General features: G+C 45.3%; 1 protein-coding gene and 1 long non-coding RNA gene across 3 annotated transcripts in view; one reads left to right on the forward strand and one right to left on the reverse strand.

Moving 5' to 3' along the window:
• NHS (NHS actin remodeling regulator) overlaps positions 1–4,150 on the reverse strand; it is a 243,826-nt gene extending 239,676 nt beyond the window's left edge. For both annotated transcript variants that reach the window (XM_079972422.1, XM_079972421.1), the window contains exon 1: positions 3,186–4,150. In XM_079972422.1, coding sequence (XP_079828548.1) covers positions 3,186–3,648 — 463 coding nt within the window. In that variant the 5' untranslated portion in view covers positions 3,649–4,150. The remainder of the gene's footprint in view (positions 1–3,185) is intronic.
• A 7,461-nt stretch (positions 4,151–11,611) lies between these two features.
• Positions 11,612–16,762, forward strand: LOC307215353. Its single transcript, XR_013838476.1, has 3 exons — positions 11,612–12,027; positions 14,199–14,342; positions 15,992–16,762. It is a non-coding gene; the product is annotated as an uncharacterized lncRNA (long non-coding RNA).
• The last annotated feature ends 6,494 nt before the right edge of the window (positions 16,763–23,256 follow it).

Below are 23,256 nucleotides of genomic sequence, written 5' to 3' on the forward strand. Positions count from 1 at the left end.
CCACACTGACTGATAGAGGCTCTCCAGGGTTACAGACAATGCTCTCTCCCAGCCCTACCTGGAGAATTCAGGAATTGAATCTGGGACCTTCTGCATGCAATGCTCTACCACTGAGTTGGAGCCTAAACTGGATATGAAAATCAGTCACTCTGCCCAGGGGGCCCTTGGAACCATAGTTCTGGAACAGACATCTTCAGCAGAGAAGGTTCAGATCTTTGGGGGAAGAAACACCATTCGAACTGGTATGAAACCAACCTAAGTTTGTTGTGCACATATACATTTCCTGCAAAGACTTTAGGTGGCACTACAAAGAGCTAAAAAAATAAGGCTAGTTTTCATTTGTTATGGTACCACATTGCAAGACTACAAAGCAGAGCCTGAAGCTCTAATCAACTTGCACAGCTTATCTGCCTTACATTAATGCTCAATTATATTCTGCTGATTAGCACACAAAGAACCTGCACTTCCTCAGATCATGCTGGTTGATGTTTCAGGTCAGGAAAAGCCCCATGAAGAGTTGATGTTAGTGAGAGGGTTTCTTTCTCTCTCTGTCTACCTGTAAGCTTTCGCTTTCATTGAATGGCCACAAACTGCCTATGGCCACAGAGTGGAAGGTGTGGGGCTGCTGGCCAGGAAAGCAGCCCTGGAACTCAAATACAGATTTCTGTACCTCTCAGGGCCATCTTACCCATAGACACTAGTGGTGTGGGGTGCCAGGGCCCCAAGTTCTGTAGGGCGCCAGGCAAGAGTCCGGGGAAGACCGAATGAGCACCCTGAGTGAGGGTTCGTGTGCCGCTCCCGCCAAGCGTCTGCTCAGTTTTTTCCCTTTTTAGCCTGCAGGCTCCGAGTTCTGCAGGGCGCCAGAAGGCTAAAAGGGAAAAAACCGAGCCAACGCTCAGTAGGAGAGGTGCATGCACCCCTGCTCACTCAGTGTGCTCTCTCGCCCAAGGGGTTGAGGTGCAGGCATGCATGGCGCCCCTCCTGCTAGCCATCTTCATCTTCGAGCAAGGCATCAGGCACCATGGATCCCCACTGGGCCGGCTCCCCCGGCCCGCTCACCACCCTCGCCTGCCTCCATCATGCCGCGCCAAAGCAGCACAGCGCCCGGAGCCTCTGCCTGCCATGGCCACCGTGGCACGAAGTAGCCAGCTGAGCATGTCGCCAGCAGCACCATCCCGTCCCAAGAGGCTTCCTCTTGCGCTGCTGGTGTTCCCTCCTTAAAAAAGGTTGACAACTCTGGGAAATGGGGGGGGGGGGCACCGGAGGGATCTTTGCACCAAGGCTCCAGATATGCTTAAGAAGGCCCTGGTACCTCTCAGTGGAGACTCATTTCCTGTGTTTCATCACAATGGCTGTAGACATTTACAAGAGCAAGAGCGACAATCATCTAGCCCAGATCATCATTCTGCAGCTATGCTCCTTTACAAAAGTGGGTGGGTAGGAAGTCATTGTTTTGTGTGTATAACATCGACCCAAAGCTTGCTCTATAAAGATAAAACCACTACCATGAAATTGCCGCAAAGGAGGATCCACAATAAGGACCCAACCTGCAGGCATCAATTGCTCTGCAAGCCACATCCAGATGTTGGCAACGGCTGGAGGTCCTGTGCCTGCCTTTTGCTCTTGTCGCTGTGAACGATGAGCACATATGTTGGGAGCCACCAGCTCACTTGAAAACAACATCAGAGATCCCTCCTTAAGGCAGCTGCCAGCCAGTCGCTCGCCCAAAACCAAGGCACCCACCTTGGCCTTAACTCTGCACCACTTCAAGTCTTCAAAGGATGGTTGATGGGGAGAGCTTAAAGAGGGTGGTGGAGAAGGGTATTTCGTGGGGGAATCTAAGCGGGAGGGGAATCAGAGAGAGAGATGCAGAGACGTGCCTGAGGAATCCCTCAAAGCTGCCCCACCCCCTCCATCACCGCCTCCTTGAAGGCACTTCAAGACACCGATCAGGCAGGCAACCTCCCAGAAAAACCACTAAGAGCTGCCTCAGAAGGCGAAGCGGGAAGCCAAGTAACGAGGGACGGAGATCAGCTTTGGTAATGGTCACCTTACGTGTCCATTCTGTACACAGGAGAAAAAACGCTTTTGGAGACTCACGCCTTCACGCACAGGCAGAAGGAGCTAGCCTGCTGCGAAGGAGCCCCCTCCCTTAAGTCTCCAGCATCAGCAAGAAAAGTGGGTCAGGCAGATCGCTCATTGCACAGGGAGTAGTCGCGAGCTGGAAAATGCCTGCTCCCCCCGCCCGGACCCCTTTGCTTATCCTCCAGCGCTGGACCCCCTCCTCCGCTCCTCTTTCACCTTCCCAATGCGATTAGGTATCGATTCCCGCCTTCCCTGCCCGACCCCTCTATCGGACCAGGCGCCTTCGCCTTATCCGCCGCTCAGCCATTCCACCTGCAGAAAATCACTCGGGTTGGCGCGATCCTGCTCGCTAAAGTCACATCCTGGGCCCCGGGCTCGCGGGAATGTGGATCCCGAGGCAGGTGGGGAAGGAGGAGGGAGGCGAGAGCAGGCTTCGAAGAGGCGATCCATCGCGGCTCCTCTCCATACCACCCACGGCGTTTTAACAAGGAAATCGCTTCTCCAACCAAAACAACAGCGAAGGCGCCTTCCACACCAGTAGCGCGTCCTGGAGAAAGCCTCTCCAAGCGCGCACACCCCTAAACTTTACGCACAGTTCAATCCGCAACCTCCCGCCCTACTTACTCCCACCTACCCCCCCCAAAAAAAAACACCCCACCAAGGAATATCCTTCCCTTTGCTTTATATTCCCCCGGAGAGGGGTAAAAAGTTCGGTACACACTGCAGCTTCACGGACAGCTATAAACACTGGGAGGGGTGTGTGTGTCTTGTATATACACTGTACAACCTCCATTTCTGTCAGGGCCACACCTCCAAAGGCTCCGCGCGCCACAATTTTGGGGGATCACCCCTCTTCCTTGCCAGAAATCTCGCCACCTCAAGCAAATCGCCACTCCGCCCTCCTCCCAAAAAAGGCCACCCAGCGATCCATTCTCCTTTTTAACACCCCCCATCCCTCCCATCAGGCCCGCCTTGATGTGCAACTGGCCAGAGGTCAAGGTGAACCACCGCTAAGGTCGCACCAAGGGGAACGAAGGAAGGAGAGGGGCGCATCTGGAGCTCTATAGACGGAGAGAGATAGAGAAAAAGGTTCCACTTACGCACTGCCTCCTGCTTGGGATCCAGGCTGTGTATAACCCCTTGGACGCCGCCGATCCTGCCGTGCAGCGCCCGGACCCTGCGCTGGGTGATCTGGATCTCGCCCTCAATCTCCTGAAAGAGGGCGCACGCATGCCGGGCCACATCGGAGAGCTGCCGGAGGATCCGCGACAGAGCCACGTTGCTGAGCGAGCACAGGTCCAGCACCATCAGCGCCGCCGCCTCCTTCTCCTGCCCATCGGCCGGCAGCACCACCGCCAGCCCCGCGGCTTCTTCCTCCGGCTCGTCTGTCGCAGCCGACGCCGCTGCCGCTTCGCCCGGCTCCTCTCTCGGGCTGCTCCCCGGCTGAGGAGGAGCAGGAGGCGGCGGCGGCGGCTCGCCTCCCGCGCCCTCGTCCAGCACCGAGGCGATGGGCTGCCGGCGGCACAACCACTGCGGCTCCACGATCCGCTTGGCGAAAGGCATGGCTGGGGAGAGAGCCTGGGCGAGCGCCGCGCTTCGCTCTCCGAAGAAGCCGCTGCCGCCCTCGCGTCCCCGGCGCCGAGTGTCTCTCTCCGGGCTCTTTCCAAAGTCGCCTGGCTTCCTCCTCCGCCCGAGCGCCCGTCACTTGCTAGCAGCCGGCATGGGAAGGCGCCGGGTCCCCCATGATCTCTCTCCGCGCGGGCTCCGGGCAAGCGGCCGCGGCCACCCTCGCTTCTGCTGCCGCTGCTGCTGCTGCTGCTCAGTTCCTTCCTTCCTTCCCACCCGCCGCCTCTGCCGCCGCCTCGCTCTCCTCCTCCTCCTCCTCCTTCTCCAGCTGCTGCTCCCGGCAAGCTCCCTCCTCTGCCGCGCGCCCCTTGCTTCGCTACGCAGCCCGAGCCTTCGGCGCGAGAGGTGGATTTTAACAGGGCGCCTTGAAAACCCGGAGAAAGGAACGCGCGCCGCTCTTTTGTGAGGAGGAGCAGAGCAGGCAGGCAGGCAGGGAGAGACACCCACTCGGCGCAGGGAAGGAGGCGGCGGCGGGCACCCAGAGGCATTCCCCCTCGCCACCGCGAGGGGACACTGCAGGCTCCGCGCAGCGCCTGGTTGGCTGGCTGGCTAGCGGACTACCACCATCAATGGATGATAACTTGGGAGCTGGAGGGAGGATTTGGGAAGTTTGGCAGCCCAAGAAAAACATCACTTTCGAGATGCTTCCAGAGAGAGGAGAGGTGTGCGCTGGGCTAGGGGGTTTCGAAAAGCAGAAAGGAGGTCCTTCCTTAGGAATGCCACTGTGTTGCTTAAGGCTGCAGTCTTTTTTTTCCAGGGAGGAAGCGCAGGCCAGGTTCATGCCCTGCGCCAGCATTTGACAACTCGGTGCCCTCCTAATGTTTTGGCGTTCCCATGCTCCTGACTTCCAAAGGGTCACAAGCTGGGGAGACCAGTCAAGTCCCACCTCTCTTCCATGGAGTCAGTGAGTGGCATTTGGCAAACGGGCTAGTCTCACAAGAACAGGGTGAGCAACACTTTGCAAAGTAACAGCACAATGTCAATAATCAGTAGCCAGGGATTGCTTGGAAAGCGCTCAGCCCTGGGACTCCAAAAGACCTTCTTCAGAAGGACAAGAGCATCTGAGAGCATAATTCAGAATGAATAATTTAGTAAGTTTAACGCAGTGTAGGAATTGCAAGTGATGTCCTTTGACATTGGACAAACACGTGGGAGATAAAATGCAAAGCTATTTCAGCTTCCCCTGAATGCATTCTGGCTGCCACCCTTCATTGGCCTCTTTTGCAGGAAGAGGCTGCTGACTGGTGCTCAGGGATCCCCTGGTCCTCACTTGGCTGTTGCCTTGTTTGATGCAGTTCATAAACCAGTTAAAGCCAGTGAAATAACTGGATTGAAGGTTCTAATCCTGAATGCAAGCCCTGCAGTAATTACACTAGGGACCAGTCTCCAGGTTACGGTCAAAACATGGCAGCAGTTTGAAACAGTCTCTTTCTGGCAGGTGGACCATAGATCTGCAGAGACAAAATGGGCAAATGATCACTAGTTTCTGCAGTCCCCTCTTTATGCACACACACATAGATGCACCTGTGGGCATTTGGCATTCCTTTCTTTGCTGAAGCTGTGCAAGTCTTGGTCTGGTCAGTACCTACGGTAACTTAGATGGAAGATTGTCTTGGGAACCCCTGGATTTAATGACTGGGGAAAGGCAGGTTATAATATAAATGTTACAATATAAATGTCTCATAATAGTATCTTTCTCTAAAGGTAAAGGTAAAGGTACCCCTGCCCGTACGGGCCAGTCTTGACAGACTCTGGGGTTGTGTGCCCATCTCACTTAAGAGGCCAGGGGCCAGCGCTGTCCGGAGACACTTCCGGGTCACGTGGCCAGCATGACATCGCTGCTCTGGCCAGAGCCAGAGCCGCACACGGAAACGCCGTTTACCTTCCCGCTGGTAAGCGGTCCCTATTTATCTACTTGCACCCGGAGGTGCTTTCGAACTGCTAGGTTGGCAGGCGCTGGGACCGAGCAGCGGGAGCGTACCCCGCCGCAGGGATTCGAACCGCCGACCTTTCGATCGACAAGCCCTAGGCGCTGAGGCTTTAACCCACAGCGCCACCTGCGTCCCTAGTATCTTTCTCTAGGAGGTCTCTATTCTATGCACAGATCCTGCAGGCCCAGACCTATCATTGGCAGAGCGTGGCAAGTACTTCAGGTAGCAGATTCTGGGAGCAGGAAATGTTGGGAAGGTGTTGGAGGACAGAGCTGTCAGCTGTGCATGAGCTATACAGTCTGCCCTTTGGACAAGCCTGACCAAGTAAGATTCAACTCCCAGTTGGTTGGGCTCAGAGGTTCCCTTGATGCAGCAAAAGGTTGGGAGTCAACCCTGCATGTTACAGAGGTTATCTTTGCATCTCTTGGCAAAGGACCATAACTCAGTGGTAGAGCGGCTAGCTGCTCTGAGGGTGGAAGATCCCAGATTCCAGGTACAGAGAGACTCCTACCTGAAATCCCAGAGGGCCACTACTAGTCAGTACAGACAAAGCTGAGCTAGAACGACTGCACAGCTAATGGAGGGTTAAATTCTGCCCTCCCACCCAGCAGCTGATATCACCTATGATGTTAGCTGGTGGGTGAGTGGGCGTGGTTTAAGAAAAATGGAGCCTGTGGGCCAAATTGGATCCCCTGGCAGGCCAAAACTGGCCCAGAGGCTGAAGGAATCTACCCCTGCCTTAAATGGACCATCTTATGCACCATATTCTGATTCCCACAATGGCTAACCCACTGTTTCCAGAAAAGTCTACACACAGGGCTTGAAGTTTCACTCGCACACACTCCTGCCATTGTCCCCAGCATCCTGCCGCTGAACAGAGATGCTTCCTTTAACTATATGATTATACTAAAAAGGGCAAGGAGGAAAGAGGTAACTTCTGTTATTGCTTCTATTACTATTACTTGCTAACCAAAACAGTAGCCTCCTTAGGGAAGCTGTATATCTCCCAAATCCAAACATAATTGCTCAGGCAAGCACCTGGAAAAATCATCTAATGCCTTTTGGCTTAAAAACTGTAGCATTTACCCCAGAAGCCTTTGCTTTTTCAGTTTTATGTGTACATATTTTCTTATGTAATATTCATATTTTCTTAGGTGGGGCATTTTTCACCCTGGAATTGACATTTCATCCTCCTGTGCATATATGTTAAGGTGGTAGTTGCCCCTCCTTCACCCTTCCAAAAACGTTCAATATCTTTTTTAGAAAACCAGCAGTTAAACAAGTCCGATTTGGACCATTTTGGCCTCTTAGCACTACAGTAAATTGGAATCATTATTTAAAATGAATGCATTCTGAAAGGCTGTGTTTTTCTATACTTTCTTTAGGCATGGTTTTGATTTAGTTTCTTTAATGAACTGAGCACCAGCTGTTTAATTTGGTAATGTTCCTCATTGCTCTCTGAGCTCTCCAACTCATCACCAAGGCCTGACTCATTTATTAATGCAGGGATAGGAAACCAGTGCTCTAGCCAGATAGTGTTGAACTCCAAATCCCATTAGCCCCAGCCAGTGGGTTCAATGATCAGGGGTGATGGAAGCTGTAGTCCAGCAACTTACTTGAAGCCTACAGCTTCCCCATCTCTACCGTGTTTTGGTTCTTACTTAACGATTCACATGTAGTCATGATCTGAGTATCTCAAATGTGTTTGTTATGGCCAAGAAACAGATTTGTACTCACAGAAGCTTCTCCAGTTCAAGGTATTTCTGTTTACGAGACAACAAATTGAAACAGGACACTCTGTAAAGCAAAATGTAGTATATTAACCCATTTGATAATTCAGTGCTATTTTGTTATACATTTTCCACCTACTTTGCTCAAGAAAAGGAACAGCCCTAGATAGAAGACCATTAACTTTACTATTTGGAAGATATTTACTACAATATGGCTGCCTGGGTAGAGAATCCAAGAGAGATTTAGGCGAGGCAAAGAGAATGGAGTGCTTTGGTCTTTCTTAAAGGTAAAGGCACATGTATCACATGCAGTAGTCACTTCCTTATGACCTGATCCTACATCACCTTGATAAAGTTAGTAAAGGAGCAGTCAGTGACTACTAACAGTAGATTCTTGGCTATTTCAAGTTAGAGCATTCATTCATTCACACTGGGGTCCAGCTTTGAGGGCCTTCTGGCGGTTTCCTCCCTGCAAGAAGCGGAGTTACAGGGAACCAGGCAGAGGGCCTTCTCGCTTGTGGCACCTGCCCTGTGGAACACTCTCCCATCAGATGTCAAGGAAATAAACAACTATCTGACTTTTAGAAGAACATCTGAAGCCAGCCCTGTTTAGTGAAGCTTTTTATGTCTTACGTTTTATTGTATTTTTAATATTTTGTTGGAAGCTGCCCAGAGTGGCTGGGGAAGCCCAGCCAGATGGGTGGGGTATTATTATTATTATTATTATTATTATTATTATTATTTTCAATTCATTCCTTGAAAGTAGTTCAATGAGAATTAATCATAAAAACACCACCAGACTTTCCTAATTTTTTTCAACGTGGGCCTATACCTGTTGATGGATATAAAGCCAAAGATGTTGAAGTCTTGATGGGTCTTTGGATAGGAAGTCACCATTATTTTCCATCACAAGAGGGTAATCAAGGTCAGGATGCTTGTGCCAATTGTGATAAGAATGTAAGTCCTGCTGACTGTAAGCCCAGCTAGTCCAGCATCCTTTCTCACGTTGGCCAACCAGGTGCCCATGGGAAGCCCAGAAGCAGGTCCCAAGTAGAACATTGCCATCATGGATGGTAGCCAATGAAAGCCCTATCATCTTTTAAAGCTGTCCAAGTTGGCAGCCATCACTACGTTTGGGGGGGGGGATTCCACTGTAAATTATTTATTACATGTGTAACTTACCTTTCCCCTAGAAGCTCAAGGCGATGTAAACATATGCACTGTGTAATTACGTACTTTTTGGGGGGTCTGTCCTGACTTTTCTAAGTACAGTGGTACCTTGGGTTAAGAACTTAATTCGTTCTGGAGGTCCGTTCTTAACCTGAAACTGTTCTTAACCTGAAGCACCACTTTAGCTAATGGGGCCTCCTGCTGCTGCCGTGCTGCCACTGCTCGATTTCTGTTCTCATCCTGAAGCAAAGTTCTTAACCCGAGGTACTATTTCTGGGTTAGCAGAGTCCGTAACCTGAAGCGTCTGTAACCCTAGGTACCACTGTATTCTAATATTATGAGAGAGGAACAATAATTATTCTCTAGGTCAACATATTCCTCAAGCCATCCAAGGTCTTGTTCTTGATCAGTCACTGCTAGCTCAGATTCCATGAGCACATATATGAAATTAGGATTATTATTATTTTTCCCCAATATACACCACTTTACACCGGCTTATATTGAATTGCATTTGGACATTCACCCAGTCCGGAGAATGTTGTAAAATCAGAGAACTTGACTATCTCACTGCTGACTCCTAACTCCAGATCATTATGAACAAGGTAAAAGGCACTGGTCCCCTTGGGTAGTCTACTTCCGACATTCCACTTCTATTGGGAGAACTGTCCATTTAATCCTAGGACCGGTCCTAATATCCTTGTTATTGTGCATTCGTGATTATCGGTGCTCATCATGTTATTGGGAAGTCCATACAAAACTCTTGATTTCCATACTCCTGGTGCCTGCAAACTGTTTCTGCTTCATTTCCAAGCAAATTGCATCCTGTAAGCTGCTGAAATCTTGTAACTTTTCAGAGCACAAGTGTACTGGGTTGTTGGGTTTTTCAGTCCTGCTTTTGTTACACTATAGCCCTACTGTGGTAGCACTGGTGAAGCATTGCAGAACAAGTAATCAACGTTTGGAGAATCCAATATGCATCTACCATTAATGCACTGTTACTGTGTTTAGAACGTGCTGCTGAATATATCTGCCAAAAAAAATCACCAATCTGGAGTGGGTCCTACTCTTGACTTCCTGTTTCTAAATAGTTACTGATCTGTACTGGATCTTTCCTCTTATTCCATGACTCTTAAGCTTAATCAAGAATCTTTAGCAAGGTACTCTGTCAAAACTTTTTGAAAGTCTAAGTACTACACATTGTCAATTGGATCAGCTCTGTCTATAAACTTGTTTATACTTTCAGAGAACTCTAAAATATTAGTGAGCCTACATCTCCATTTATCCTTTCAAACATCTGGGATTTGATTATCATTTCCTGCCTTTGCCTGTACGAAGCACTCTGTCAATCACTGTTATTGTTTAGGCTATATAAGACCTTCTACTTCCCTGCCCCAGACCTCCGTATCGTCCTGAACATCTACCTTACCAAAATCCATTGAACATTGATAAACAGCTGCTGTAGGTTTAGTTTTCTGTAAGGATCCCAACTTTCCATCCAACAGTTTAGGACAGGCTTCCTCAACCTTGGCCCTCCAGATGTTTTGAGACTACAATTCCCATCATCCCGGACCACTGGTCCTGCTAGCTAGGGATCATGGGAGTTGTAGGCCAAAAACATCTGGAGGGCCGAGGTTGAGGAAGCCTGGTTTAGGAGATGCAGAAGCACTCCAAGCAAACGGGCCATAAATAGACACCAGCAGATGTTAAGTATCATCAGCAATTGATACTTAGGATCAAATAGTGTTTTTTAATCAGTTCCTATTTTACAGCTTAAATAATACAGCTTGATAATGTATATATCCCACATTCCCCCCAATTCTGCCACAGAAAAAGATTCTGGCCTCTAAGATGTTTAAACCTCCACTCATCTCCCACAGTCTCCAAGTTATCCTTGGGGAAGGGTTTTAAAAACAATAAGGGTGCTCAGGTCAGAAGAGCAGAACTGTTCTCTTTCATTCTGCCTCCCCTTTCTTTAGTCACCTTCTTCCTACCTGACTTTGATATTAGAACTGATCCTGATGGAAAGAACAGCACCTTTGCTTTTAAAATTGTGAAATAATACAGGAGATTTTATATACCATATATATATATATATATATATATATATATATATATATATATATATAGTTGTTAGAACATTATTAGCCACATGTTTCCTGTTACTGCTAAAGTTTGGTGTTTAAAAATGGAAGCGCACTTTTAAAAGCAAACTGCCATGATCACTTTGGTTTGGCCTCTTAAAGGAGAGTTGAATGGACCTTACTTACTACCTTCCTACAGTAGGAATAGGGACTCTGTCCTCCCCTCCCCCCACCCTGTTGGACTTCAACTCCCATCAGCCCCAGCCAGCATGATCAATGGTCAGGAATGATGGGAGCTGTAGTTCAGCAACATTATTTTTGGTATAAACTTGGCTGTTACTTCTTCAGTTTTAAAAAGCTCCATATTTTTGTGTGAGCAGCTGAATGCTCTCTACCACACACACAAAATGTGTTGTCAGATTTCATGAGGAAATTTTAAGAATTATGCGGGAGGGAGAATTTTAACAGTGCAGCTTTTCTCCTATCATAAGGAGAGGCTGCACTAACCAAACTTTTCCCTTTTATGCATTTACCAGGGAGAAGTAAAGTCACAGGGATTCTCACCCGAATGAAACATGACAAGTCCTGCAAATGATGTTTTCCCCTCTTTTAATTACCGTGGTACCTCGGGTTACATACGCTTCAGGTTACAGACTCTGCTAACCCAGAAACAGTGCTTCAGGTTAAGAACTTTGCTTCAGGATAAGAACAGAAATCATCCTCCGGCGGCGTGGCAGCAGCAGGAGGCCCCATTAGCTAAAGTGGTGCTTCAGGTTAAGAACAGTTTCAGGTTAAGAACGGACCTCTGGAACGAATTAAGTACTTAACCCAAGGTACCACTGTAACTGCATAGTCAAAGGATTATACAGTAAAAATATATCCAGAAATACACAATATAAGAAAAACAAAACACACTTGTCAGCATTTGATATTTTACTAGAGTATTGTATTTGCTAGAAGTTTCCAAATGATGTTTACCAAAATGCAAAAGTAACTTATAGGTAAGTCCTCTTGAGTTCAATAGGACTTAGTCCCAGGTAAGTGGGTTTAGAATTGCAACTATTTAACTATTTCATATTTCCAGTGGTGCTTACTGCAAGTAGCTATAGAAGTGCAGACTAAAGAACGATTTCAAATTTCCAGAGCACTTTCAAGGTATGCAAGGCTTTATAAATGGTACCTTCATAATAACCCTTTGAAAGTAGGACATTATTATTTCCATTTTGCAGGTGGAATTGAAACTGAGAGACAGTGACTTCCGCAAGGCCACCCAAGTTCAGACTGAGCAGCAATTTGAAACAGAACCTCTCTCAAGGCCACAGCCAGCTCTCAAAGCTGCCATGGCTCTCAAATTATGAGATGACGCATCCATTCTTTTCCAGTATCATTCTCAACAGACTGAAGGTAACATTCTAGAAAATGCGTAAGTAATCTATATATTGAAAGAATGCTGTGCTCAAGGCAAATCTTCCCATCTTCTTTTTATACATTGTGGTCCTCAGCAGAATCTTCACTTGCCCAATAATTTCAGGATAGTTATCCGACCCCACCCCCATAGAGCAGACTTTATTGGAAGTGTTGAGCCAGTGCTATTTCACAGGTGATCACTGGTTTACAATGTGTGTGCTCAGGAATGCATTTTCACACTGATTTCCTGTAATTTAGCATATGCTAGTACTTGCAGGTTTCCTGCCTTTCTGTCAATCTAGCTGTTCCTTTTATTTGCATTCCCATAACCATGAGAAAGGCAGGAAGTGGGACAAGATTACCAGTCCACCGCCTGCAGCTCTCTCCATTGGCACACCAGGTATTATTGCATAACTCAAAGTCAGGTAGCTGCAGTTGTTTTTTCTAAATACAGTCTTCTACAGCACATCGGTTGCAGTGAATTTAAAACAACACATGCCTTATTTTCTCCCACCCCATCCATAAATGCCATCAACACCAAAGCTTAAAATAGAACAACACAGTGGTACACCGGGTTACAGACGCTTCAGGTTACAGACGCCGCTAACCCGGAAGTAGTACCTCAGGTTAAGAATTTCAGGATGAGAACAGAAATCACATGGCAGCGGCAGGAGGCCCCATTAGCTAAAGTGGTACCACAGTTTCAGGTTAAGAACAGACCTTCAGAATGAATTAAGTTCTTAACCTGATGTACCACTGTAATACTTTTGTGACTGTGCACTTATACAACTGTGACTAATGAGGTGGCCTATCTGTAAGAAGCATCGGTGCTGGTGTTAGACCAGGGTTTGCAAGAGCATCACATAGAACAAAATGTGGATCATGCATGCCTTGTTTGATTTCTTGGGCAGTGGAAAGGCCTGCATGATGAGCTTCATGTGTAACCCCAAAAATTCAGGTGCCTGGTTTCACATTCTTTCCTCCATCAAAGGGATATGTGCCCCCTCCAGAAGAGGTTTGGAGGGTGGCAACATGAGTACGGGGCTCTTTAATGGTGGTTCCTCACTTGCAGAATGCTCTCCCCAGAGAAACTTGCCTTGCACCATCACTGCACACCTTTAGGGGCAACCGGTCTTTATTTTCCATCAGGGCTTTAGCTTTTGATTATCTGTGGCCTCTAAGTGGGTGGGATGTTTTAATTCTGCCTTTTAAAAATACGACGGTTGTTTAGATTTTTGCTTTGTTTTGTTTTCTGCTAGTTTTAATGTAGGTGTCTGCTTATTTATTATTCCATGTCACCTTTGGGTTGCTTTTGCAAGAAAATCAACTAATATTTTCAAATAGATAAATTAATAGTATTGCATGGAATCTGAATCCAGATATCAATTAGCTACAACCCCTATTGACTTGTATCACCATGACCAGCAAAATCAACTCAATCTTGGGGAAAGAGCCACTAATTATTCTTGTGTTCTTAAAATGCTGCACATAAAGACAGTATGATAATGTGATTACCAGTCCAAAGGCAAACATGCTTTATAGGGGCAAAATTAGTCATTGGCTCATAAAGAAAGTGGATGAGCATGTACACTGGAATTACATAGAGATTTCTGTAAAATAAAAATAAATAGATGTGGAAATATGTTGAGCAATGGAATGCTACTAGGCTTGTTACCTTTTCCCTGTGGCCATGTTTTACTCTGTTTTGCCTAATGAGATCCTTTGCTTGTATTTCAGACCAAGCAGACCAACCTTATCCTGTTTACTGTTGAGGCAATATTCAATTCAGCATAATGATTTGAGATCTTGAGCGCGGTAACTCTGTCTGCTGGCAAGAGAAGAGCCCTCTCATGTTATGTAATTATGGCTTAGGGCTGCAGTAATGAAGAAGCTGTGCAGGCTGGAGCCTGTTTTCTGTTGTCTGGAGGCGTCGACAGCAAGCTTGTGGTTGTGGTCACATGGCGCTTGAAAGAGACTTGGCTCACCAGTCAAAACAGCAGGAAGGCTAGAGTATACCGTTCACTCCATTCCAAGTGGCTAGAACATCCTTGTTGGGCAAATACTCAGACAGACGATATTAAGGAGGACTTAGGGATTTACAGTGTGACCAAAAAGGGTATTTCCTTCCTTTTTTCTCACCCAAGTGTGTTTTTATGTCTTGTACACAGTTGTCAAATATGTGTCAAGAGAGGCCTGTGCCTGGTTTCCTGTCTTCTTCTTATGTGGCCACCATATTGGGTTTCACGGAGCACCGCAGCTCTTTCCAAAGAATTCCAAAGGGGAATTCTTTATGCTTAAACAAACAGTTCCTGGTAGGTAGACATCCTTTACATTTTTTGTTGGTGTGGCTATGTGTCCTATTTAAAGGAGTTCTCTGTTTGAAAGGCTATCTGATCCAAACCCAGCTTTAAGTAAGGTTACCACATTTTTTCCCCAATGAATCCAGGGACACTTCATTGAAATGAGTCTGAATGATAGGATTTTGTCAGGGGACTGATTTGTAAATCTGGGGACTGTCCCCGGGAAACGGGGACGTCTGGTAACCTTAGCTTAAAGCTTAAAGAAGGGAAAGCAAGAGGAGCCTTGAAGTTGCCCATCAACAGCAGCCTGAGCAGGCACACTGGTCACCTGGCCACAGTCTTCAGCCTGGTCCATACAGGAAGTTAATATTGGCTCTGTTGCTTCCTGGAGAGGAAAAACCAAGGTGGTGGTGCTGGGGCACTCCTAGCTTGGCCTCTACGCTGTGGAGTCCCTCAGGGTTCTGTTCTGTCCCCATGCTAGTCAACATTTACCACTGAGAAAGGTTGGAGTTTTTTTGTGGTCCAATACCACCAGTATGCTAATGCAGCCCAGCTCTCTCTCTTCTTAAGAGTTTGAACTTGATATCCCGCCTTAAGGAGTCTCAAAGTGGCTAACAATCTCCTTTCCCTTCCTCCCCCACAACAAACACTCTGTGAGGTGAGTGGGGCTGAGAGACTTCAGAGAAATGTGACTAGCCCAAGGTCACCCAGCAGCTGCATGTGGAGGAGCAGGGAAGCGAATCCAGTTCACCAGATTACGAGTCCACCGCTCTTAACCACTACACCATGCTGGCTCTCAGCGTTAATCTCAGGGTTATAGGTTTGTTGCACCAGAGGTGAAGGCCATTTTATTTTGGCAGGCTTTTAAGAACTGACTGCTTTTAAGGAAAGGTCCCTTAATAGTGTGCTATACTGTGTGTTTGTGTTTGTGTTTGTGTGTGTGTTTTGCTTTTCTAACTGCACTTTAATAGATACCCTTTTGCATTGTTTTAATTCCATCATTAGATTAATCACTTTTTAGTCATACATTTTTTTTCTTTTTAGTTGTGTGTATTTTATTTGTATTTGTGAGCCAGTTCTGGGGGGAGAGATGAGATATAATGAATAAATGGGCATTATATCAGGCTGCACAGCTGTACTAATTTTTCAGCCTGCAATGGGCTGAAGGACTTCTTTCCACACACTGTCACCCAAATCAATCTGCCCATGTTCCCCTGTGCTCAGTGTAATGGATGCAGATAGAGATTGATATACAACTACCGGTAAAATGTCTAATATGCCATTTGCAGCTCCTAGTATCCAACCCAAACATCCCAGACAGCACTTTTTTCTGGTTGGACTTTGTCTTTGAAGAAACCATGCCGTGACCAGATTTTAGGCAAGACATGTTATCTGGTGCCTTGTGAGCTATGCTTCAGAGCTCATCCGTCTGCCTTGGACATGGCAAAGCCAAGGAGGACTATTTATATACAAACAATAAGAAAATTCAGTTTTGTTACATTCAAGTGATACTAGTATATACCTATACTAAACATGATGAGCTATGTTTTAGGTTATGGCAATAAAGTGAAGTATGGTATTATAAATATACTGCCTCATCTATGTTTAAATAATAGCTACGAGAGAGAATAATTTTCATTTCCCCTCTGTTTTCACACTAGGCCTGAGGATATCTATTTCTTTCAGCAAGCTATCATCTCTCCCCACCCCCTGAAGTTATTTCCCCCCTAAGCCTGATAAACTGCCATTCTTTCACCTGTAGGCTACTTATTCCAATTACAAGACTACTGAACAAGTCAGCACCAGCCATGTCCCATCCTGTTCTGTTCAGATGAACTCAAATATTGCCTACATTGCCTGCATCTTAAATCCCAATTGTCTCACAATGACAGTTTCCCACCAAGACTTCCTTTTAAAATTTGAGATGCCCAAAATTGTATCCTGCTGTTTCCTTGGAAACCAGCTGCTGGAAGTCAGATAAGTGGAACGAGATGCTTCCAAAGGTTTGCAACACTGAAAAGGGAGGGACAGGATAAAGAAATAAAATCGAGGTTCTGCAAAGGAAGCCATGGCTGGCTTCTACATATGTTCGAGTCTACATTCAGTATTCACTGCAAATGGTGGCTCTTATAGAAATTTCTCACATGTTTGAGTGTGCTTTAAAAAAATAGATTTAGTCCATACATACATACATGCATGAAATGGAATCTGATGGAACACTGAAGAACAGTAAGGAAACAGTAAGGAGAGAAGAGCTGCTTGAATAATTCATAACTCAAAGGAGCTCAGGATGGCAGTCTTAAAGCTATGGGTTTCCCAGTAGTGATGTATGGAAGTGAGAGCTGGACCATAAAGAAGGCTGATCGCCGAAGAATTGATGCTTTTGAATTATGGAGCTGGAGGAGACTCTTGAGAGTCCCATGGACTGCAAGAAGATCAAACCTATCCATTCTTAAGGAAATCAGCTCTGAGTGCTCACTGGAAGGACAGATAGTGAAGCTGAGGTTCCAATACTTTGGCCACCTCATAAAAAGAGAAGACTCCCTGGAAAAGACCAATGTTGGGAAAGATGGAGGGCACAAGGAGAAGGGGACGACAGAGGACGAGATGGTTGGATAGTGTTCTCAAAGCTACCAGCATGAGTTTGACCAAACTGCGGGAGGCAGTCAAAGACAGGAGTGCCTGGCATGCTCTGGTCCTTGGGGTCATAAAGAGTCGGACATGACTAAACAACTAAACAACAACAACCCTGCCCCATTGTATTCTCATAAGGCTCAGTGGGGATTTGAGTCTAGGCCCTCACACTCAATGGACAACCCTCTAATCATTACATCACACTGGCTACAGGTGCATACAATGAGAAATGCAATGGTGTTTTGTAAAATAGCAACAAATGGCTTTTTCAGCACATGCTTTTTCTCACCATGAATGTGGGATTGTGGTGGGGATAGTGATGACATGTGAAGAGCGCATGCCTAGTGCAGGACTTTGTCCTCCTGGCTTTGAGGTACTTTGGAGAATCAGAGGAAAGGGGAATAAATGGAAGGGAGGGGATATGACTGGTGGAACATGGAGAGACCTTTTGCTACTGCTTATATTATACGGACTGCAATATTTCTTTCAGCTGCATTTCACTCTAATGCATACAACTTTTCACCTTCAAATAAATATAAACAGTAGCCATTTATTAATACAGGATTAATGCTGTTCAGTATGTTTTCATTATTCGTGACTGAATATCTACAGGTGATTTTTGAATGATTGTCAGAACAGCAGCTTATGCAGCACAGTTCAGGAATTGTTGAGAATAAAAATTTTTTACAAAGATTTTAATGGCATCGCACCAGTGTTTATATTTCAGGCTGACACATGCAATATGCTCTCCTTCAGCACATGCAAGTTTAGTGCTAGCTAAAATTGTTTCCTTGTCATAGCAAGCTAACCATTTTAATATCCCCTACACTGTTGCCACATTTTTTTCCTGGAAATGATTTTAGGACGGAGGACTATTCCTTTGCAGAAATTGCCAGCTTTAAAACTGACCCAAACGAAGGCAAAAAAAATGAAGTGGTAGATACCTGCCAGTATAATACCTGCCAGTATAAAACTGGCATAAAGAGCAAATTGACTTAGAACCCCTTTATAGGGTTACTGTTGTTTTTAATTGCAGGTAGGATGTCTTTGTTTTCCACATGGGGGACATCCAAAAATGGTATCCCTCACCTGAAGTGGTACATATTCAGAGGAAACTAAAACTGATGCGACATTGAACACCGGGGTGCATTATCAACTGGAAATTAAAATAAGGCTGCAAGCCTACGTATGCTTGCTGGAAAGTTAACTCCATCAAATCAAAAGGACTTTACTTCAGAGAAAATAGCCTGAGGATGAAGCGTTGATGTGAAATATACTTTTATTTCTATTTCAGAAATCTAACATGGGGCAAAGCTTCCCACCACCAAAATACACTTTAACCCTCAAAAAATGAGCCTCTTCTGCTGTGTCTGACCCTCCACTTATTTTCAGGGACACGTGTTCCCTTGGAGAAAATGTTAGACAGTCTGATCATGGAAATTGCTGCTGGTGGAAAAGATGTAGCTGTATCCACAGATGGTTCATTCACAGGTTTGGTTCTCCATATGGAGTGCATCCCCGGGAATTTCAAGGATACGGTGGTACCTTGGTTTAAGAACACCTTAGTTTATGAACAACTTGGAACTTAAGAATGCTGCAAACCCGGAAGTAGGTGTTTCGGTTTGTGAACTTTGCCTTGAAAGCAGAACATGTCCCACTTCCTGTTGAGTGTGTTCCATTTGTAAATTGAGTCCCCCGCTTCTATGGGAAAGCACGTCTTGGTTTAAGAACACTTTGGTTTAAGAACAGACTTAAGGAACAGATTAGGTTCGTAAACCAAGGTACCACTGTACATAGGAGCCATCCCTAAATTTTTAATATAAATTACATTCAAAATACCAGTAGTAAACTTTTAATAGTTCATTACTGTCTATATTTTAAAAATGCAAATATCAGCAAGAATTCCTTTTTCTAGACAGATTAGCAGCAGGGAGGCGGGGGGGGGCAGGGGCGGGGAGAGCATGCAACATGGTCAAATTGTCCTGTTTGTATTCTGTATGATAGCACAGTATATTTATCAAAATTGAGATTTTCTATATGTGTCACTAATAAGTATTTCAGTATGCAGATAAGTTGGGACCAGTGAGTCATGATCAGTATATTTCTTTATAGAGGTCCCTCATTCTCCCAAATGCCTGAGTGTCTCTAATTCCCTTTAAGTAATTTATATTTGTCAAAACATAAGTTTTTATATTAATTTTCCAATTTTACAGGTAGCATAGCAAAATTGAAAATAAATTTCGTTTTGAGTGGTAAATATACTAAAAGCTGCAAGAGCAATATGGAATACATTAAAGCTTTAAGTAAAAACAGGAGAGAACTTGACATTGTGCACTTAGCAAGTCTGCCTGTAATTAAACATATTCAGTAGCTTGAATACTTTATGGTTAATATTTGCCTAGATTCATTGGTAGTAATAGTGAAAAGTTATGGACTATGAGCCACTTAAAATTTTATGCCTTTCCTGCTCATGAAAGCACTTCCCAGTAGGAACAAGCATGAAAACCATACATAGAAAGTCATATGAATGTATACATATTATGGTACAAGTCTACGGACAGACATTTAAATGAACGTAGAGCTTAGTGAATATTACAGGACTCACTTTTTGAATAACTGGACACCCTCAACACTTGTATGAATAATTGCAGTTAAATGGGAACAGATACAGCACACTGAGGACAGAAATCTTTGAAAAGGCCCTTTGAATTCTATATTTTCAGTTTTGAAAATTGAAAATTGACTCTGAAACCAAAGAGAAGCCAATCCATTAGGTTTAGATACAATTTAGCCTTATCTCACCATAGCATAGTCCTCTGAAGCCTAATGGAAGAGACAAATTCTGAGAGGAATTAACAGCCTGCAAAACCATCTAGCAAAAGCTGCTTCACTATCAGGGATGCTTTACGATACACTTTAGATCAGCTTCTCAGCATTATACAGTTCTACTAGTATAAACCTAGAATAATTCCACACATTTAAACAGATTTGCAGCCTGATCTTATGAGCTGCTACACCAGCCAATAATGCCCGATTCGTACAACACCCTAATTCCTGCAGGAGGTGGAACAGCAAACATGGGATTCCCAACCTGATATGCAAACAGAGATGGGTGGTTGAAATGAATTCAAGTCAGAGTACAACATAAGAAATAAAAGAAACAATAAAATACAATTTTAAAAACCACAAAAGGAAGGTTTAATGCCGAAATGCTATGGACCACCTGATGAAGCTTGCAGAACCACAGTTTGGGAACGCCTGCCCTAAGCTATCTAGGATGGTGGCCATCACTATTACCTTGTGGTAGAGAATCCCATCATTTAACTATGAACTGCTTGAAGAAGTTCCTCCTTTTGTCAGCCCCGAATCTCCCTCTGTTCAGCTTCACTAGATGACCCCAGGTTCTCACAGTACGAGAGAGGATGAAAAACCATCTCCTTACCCTCTTTTGTGCATACCATGTGAATCTGGTTACCAAAACACTTGATGTTTGTTTGTTGAAAAAAATTCAGCCTAGCTAATAAGTGTGTAACGGTAAAGGTAAAGGGACCCCTGACCATTAGGTCCAGTCATGGCCGACTCTGGGGTTGCGGCGCTCATCTCGCTTTATTGGCTGAGGGAGCCGGCGTACAGCTTCCGGGTCATGTGGCCAGCATGACTAAGCCGCTTCTGGCAAACCAGAGCAACGCACGGAAACGTCGTTTACCTTCCTGCCAGAGAGGTACCTATTTATCTACTTGCACTTTGATGTGCTTTCGAACTGCTAGGTTGGCAGGAGCAGGGACCGAGCAACGGGAGCTCACCCCGTTGCGGGGATTCAAACCGCTGACCTTCTGATCAGCAAGTCCTAGGCTCTGTGGTTTAACCCACAGCGCCACACGCGTCCCTATAATAAGTGTGTGATATGGCACATATATAGCACTCAAATCCTGGAGATTATAAATAACAACATTAAAACAAACTGCATTGTCATTCCACATTGGCAGGGGGTTGGACTCGATGGCCCTTGTGGTCTCTTCCAACTCTATGATTCTATGATTCTTTGAACCCATTCAAAAGCCGCATGTGAAGCACACCAAAACTTAATTTATACAGCTTTGGTCACATGCAAGGTTTTTGGGGTGAGATGAAATCATCTGCTACATGGCTATTGCTACTGAAACCACTTATCTTTAATATCTTACATTGCATAATTAATATATTTTGAAGATGGCAAGGTTAACTCGGTTAACTCTCTGGAGAGAGGGCTATTATGGCGTAACAGCCTCTAATTTTTCTTTAACAAAGTGTTCAACCTTCTCTCATAGCACAGAAAATAAATTTCATAAAGGTGGGTGCCAATACATTACGGAGCAATTAGGACCATTTATGAAAGCTGCCAAAGACTGCAGGACGAGTCAGAGAAAGGAGTCTTCGTGCTGCTAATGCTTGCTCTTTGTAAAAACAGCAAGATGGAAACAACAGGAGGACAGGTATAAAAGTCAAAGGAAGTCCAGGTGCACCTGCAGATGTTTCCAGCCACAGATTAAACATTCCCTTGAACAAATAACAAAAAACAACAACAACTGTATGGTACAGTTCACACATATTTTACAAACGGGAATAAGTCAGGAAAGTGGCGATGCAAGAAAATATATGGATGGATAAAGATACAGAGGAGAAGGTGTGTGAGAGAAAAGAGACAGTGAGAGAGAAAGAGCTCTTGGTTTCTGCTTCTTAAAATGGCTGAAGACAGGTTTGGAGTTGTGTGTGTGACCGTTGACATGAGAGCTGTCAGAAGCAAGGCAAGTAGGGGAGGGGAAGTGTCAGGGAACTGCCATCAGTGCCGGAGGGAGAGAGCAAAAGCCAGAGGGATTCCAGAGAGCGTCCAGGGATTGGGAGAAGCAGCCCATCTTCTGGGGAAGAAAATCAGCGTAGCACCAGTGGAGAAGGGGAGCAGCTGGGGGAAGTGGCGAGGCGGTCCCATGACTCCTTGCCTGGGACCAGCGGGGAGAGTAGGGGTCCTCCGTTGCCTACGCCCTCCTTGCGCAGAAGGCTTTCGCGCAGAGAGAGTAGGAGGAGACTAGGCGTCAAAGAGCTTTTTTGCTGGAAGAAGTTTAAGAAATGCCCACTGACGGATTCTGCCAGCGATTGAGTCAGCCACGGGTGCGTGGCTGTCCGGACAGAAAAGGTTCACTTTGGCAACCCAGCCAGGTGTTTGCACCCAGCAGGGGAGATAGGCACCTGCTTACGCACGAGCAACCCCTAGAACCATTACAGGAAGGAAACAGATGGATGACATAGTTCCTCAAACATGGACCAGACAACTGCAAAGAGAAAAAGTTGAACTCTCAACCTGAATCCCACAAACAGGACTTTTGGAACTAAAAACAACCCTGGCAGGACCCTTCACCAAATTAAGCCCTGGTAGGCCTCCTCACCCCTTCGAGAAGCAAAGAACCATGTCAGCATGGAAAAGAGAGTGATCAAGATGTAACTAGAAATGGAGGGCAGAGGTCATCAGGCTTCAAAAACAGATTCCAGACACTCTGGAGAAGATTTGGAGATGCAAAAGAGAGAGAAGACTGAGAAGTCCCATCATATTTGCTTGCTGAGCATTATATATTATCACATGAGACTAATATTCTCAAAAGCCATTGAGGTTCCCATTCCAAATTTAAGGTTGTGCACAGTGTGTATACTCAAAAAATAAATATCCCTATCCTCAGGAACATTACCGTATATTACATGACATACTTCAACAGTCAGGTATATAAAATGAACTATTAATGCTCATCATGATACAACAATTAATCTGCAAAACTCCCAGGAGGTGTTATACAATCTGTCTAAGATCAGCATCTGGCAACCTACAAATATATACCAAAAATTTAAATAAGCACTCCAATATCTTGATAAATAGATTCAGCAATCTGATGCTTGCCTGATATAAACCGCTGTTGCTTTTCATACCCCAGTCAGATCTGGAGGACAAAATTTATATTCATTTAAGAGAGACTAGAAAATCTCTCTTAATTTCTCTTTTACTCTCTGATACAGGAGTAAAAGACTATGCTCAGCGCATCTCTCAGCACATCAGATCTGCCTCCTCTTTCAGCGAAAGGCATCCAGCTACACTGAAGAATTGCTTTTAAAACTGTTTGCTTTCAGCAATGACTCCACAATAACCTCTGTGTGATGCGGAAGGTTCTGGGGAATATTTCTGGGTTATAAAATCAGTTCAGATAGGAGGGGCTGGTTAGGCTACATTGCACCAAATGCAGTCATATTGCTATGCATTTCAGGGAAATAC

Source organism: Podarcis cretensis (genome assembly GCF_951804945.1).
Source record: "Podarcis cretensis genome assembly, chromosome: 4".
In the NCBI taxonomy this organism is placed as follows: domain Eukaryota; kingdom Metazoa; phylum Chordata; class Lepidosauria; order Squamata; family Lacertidae; genus Podarcis; species Podarcis cretensis.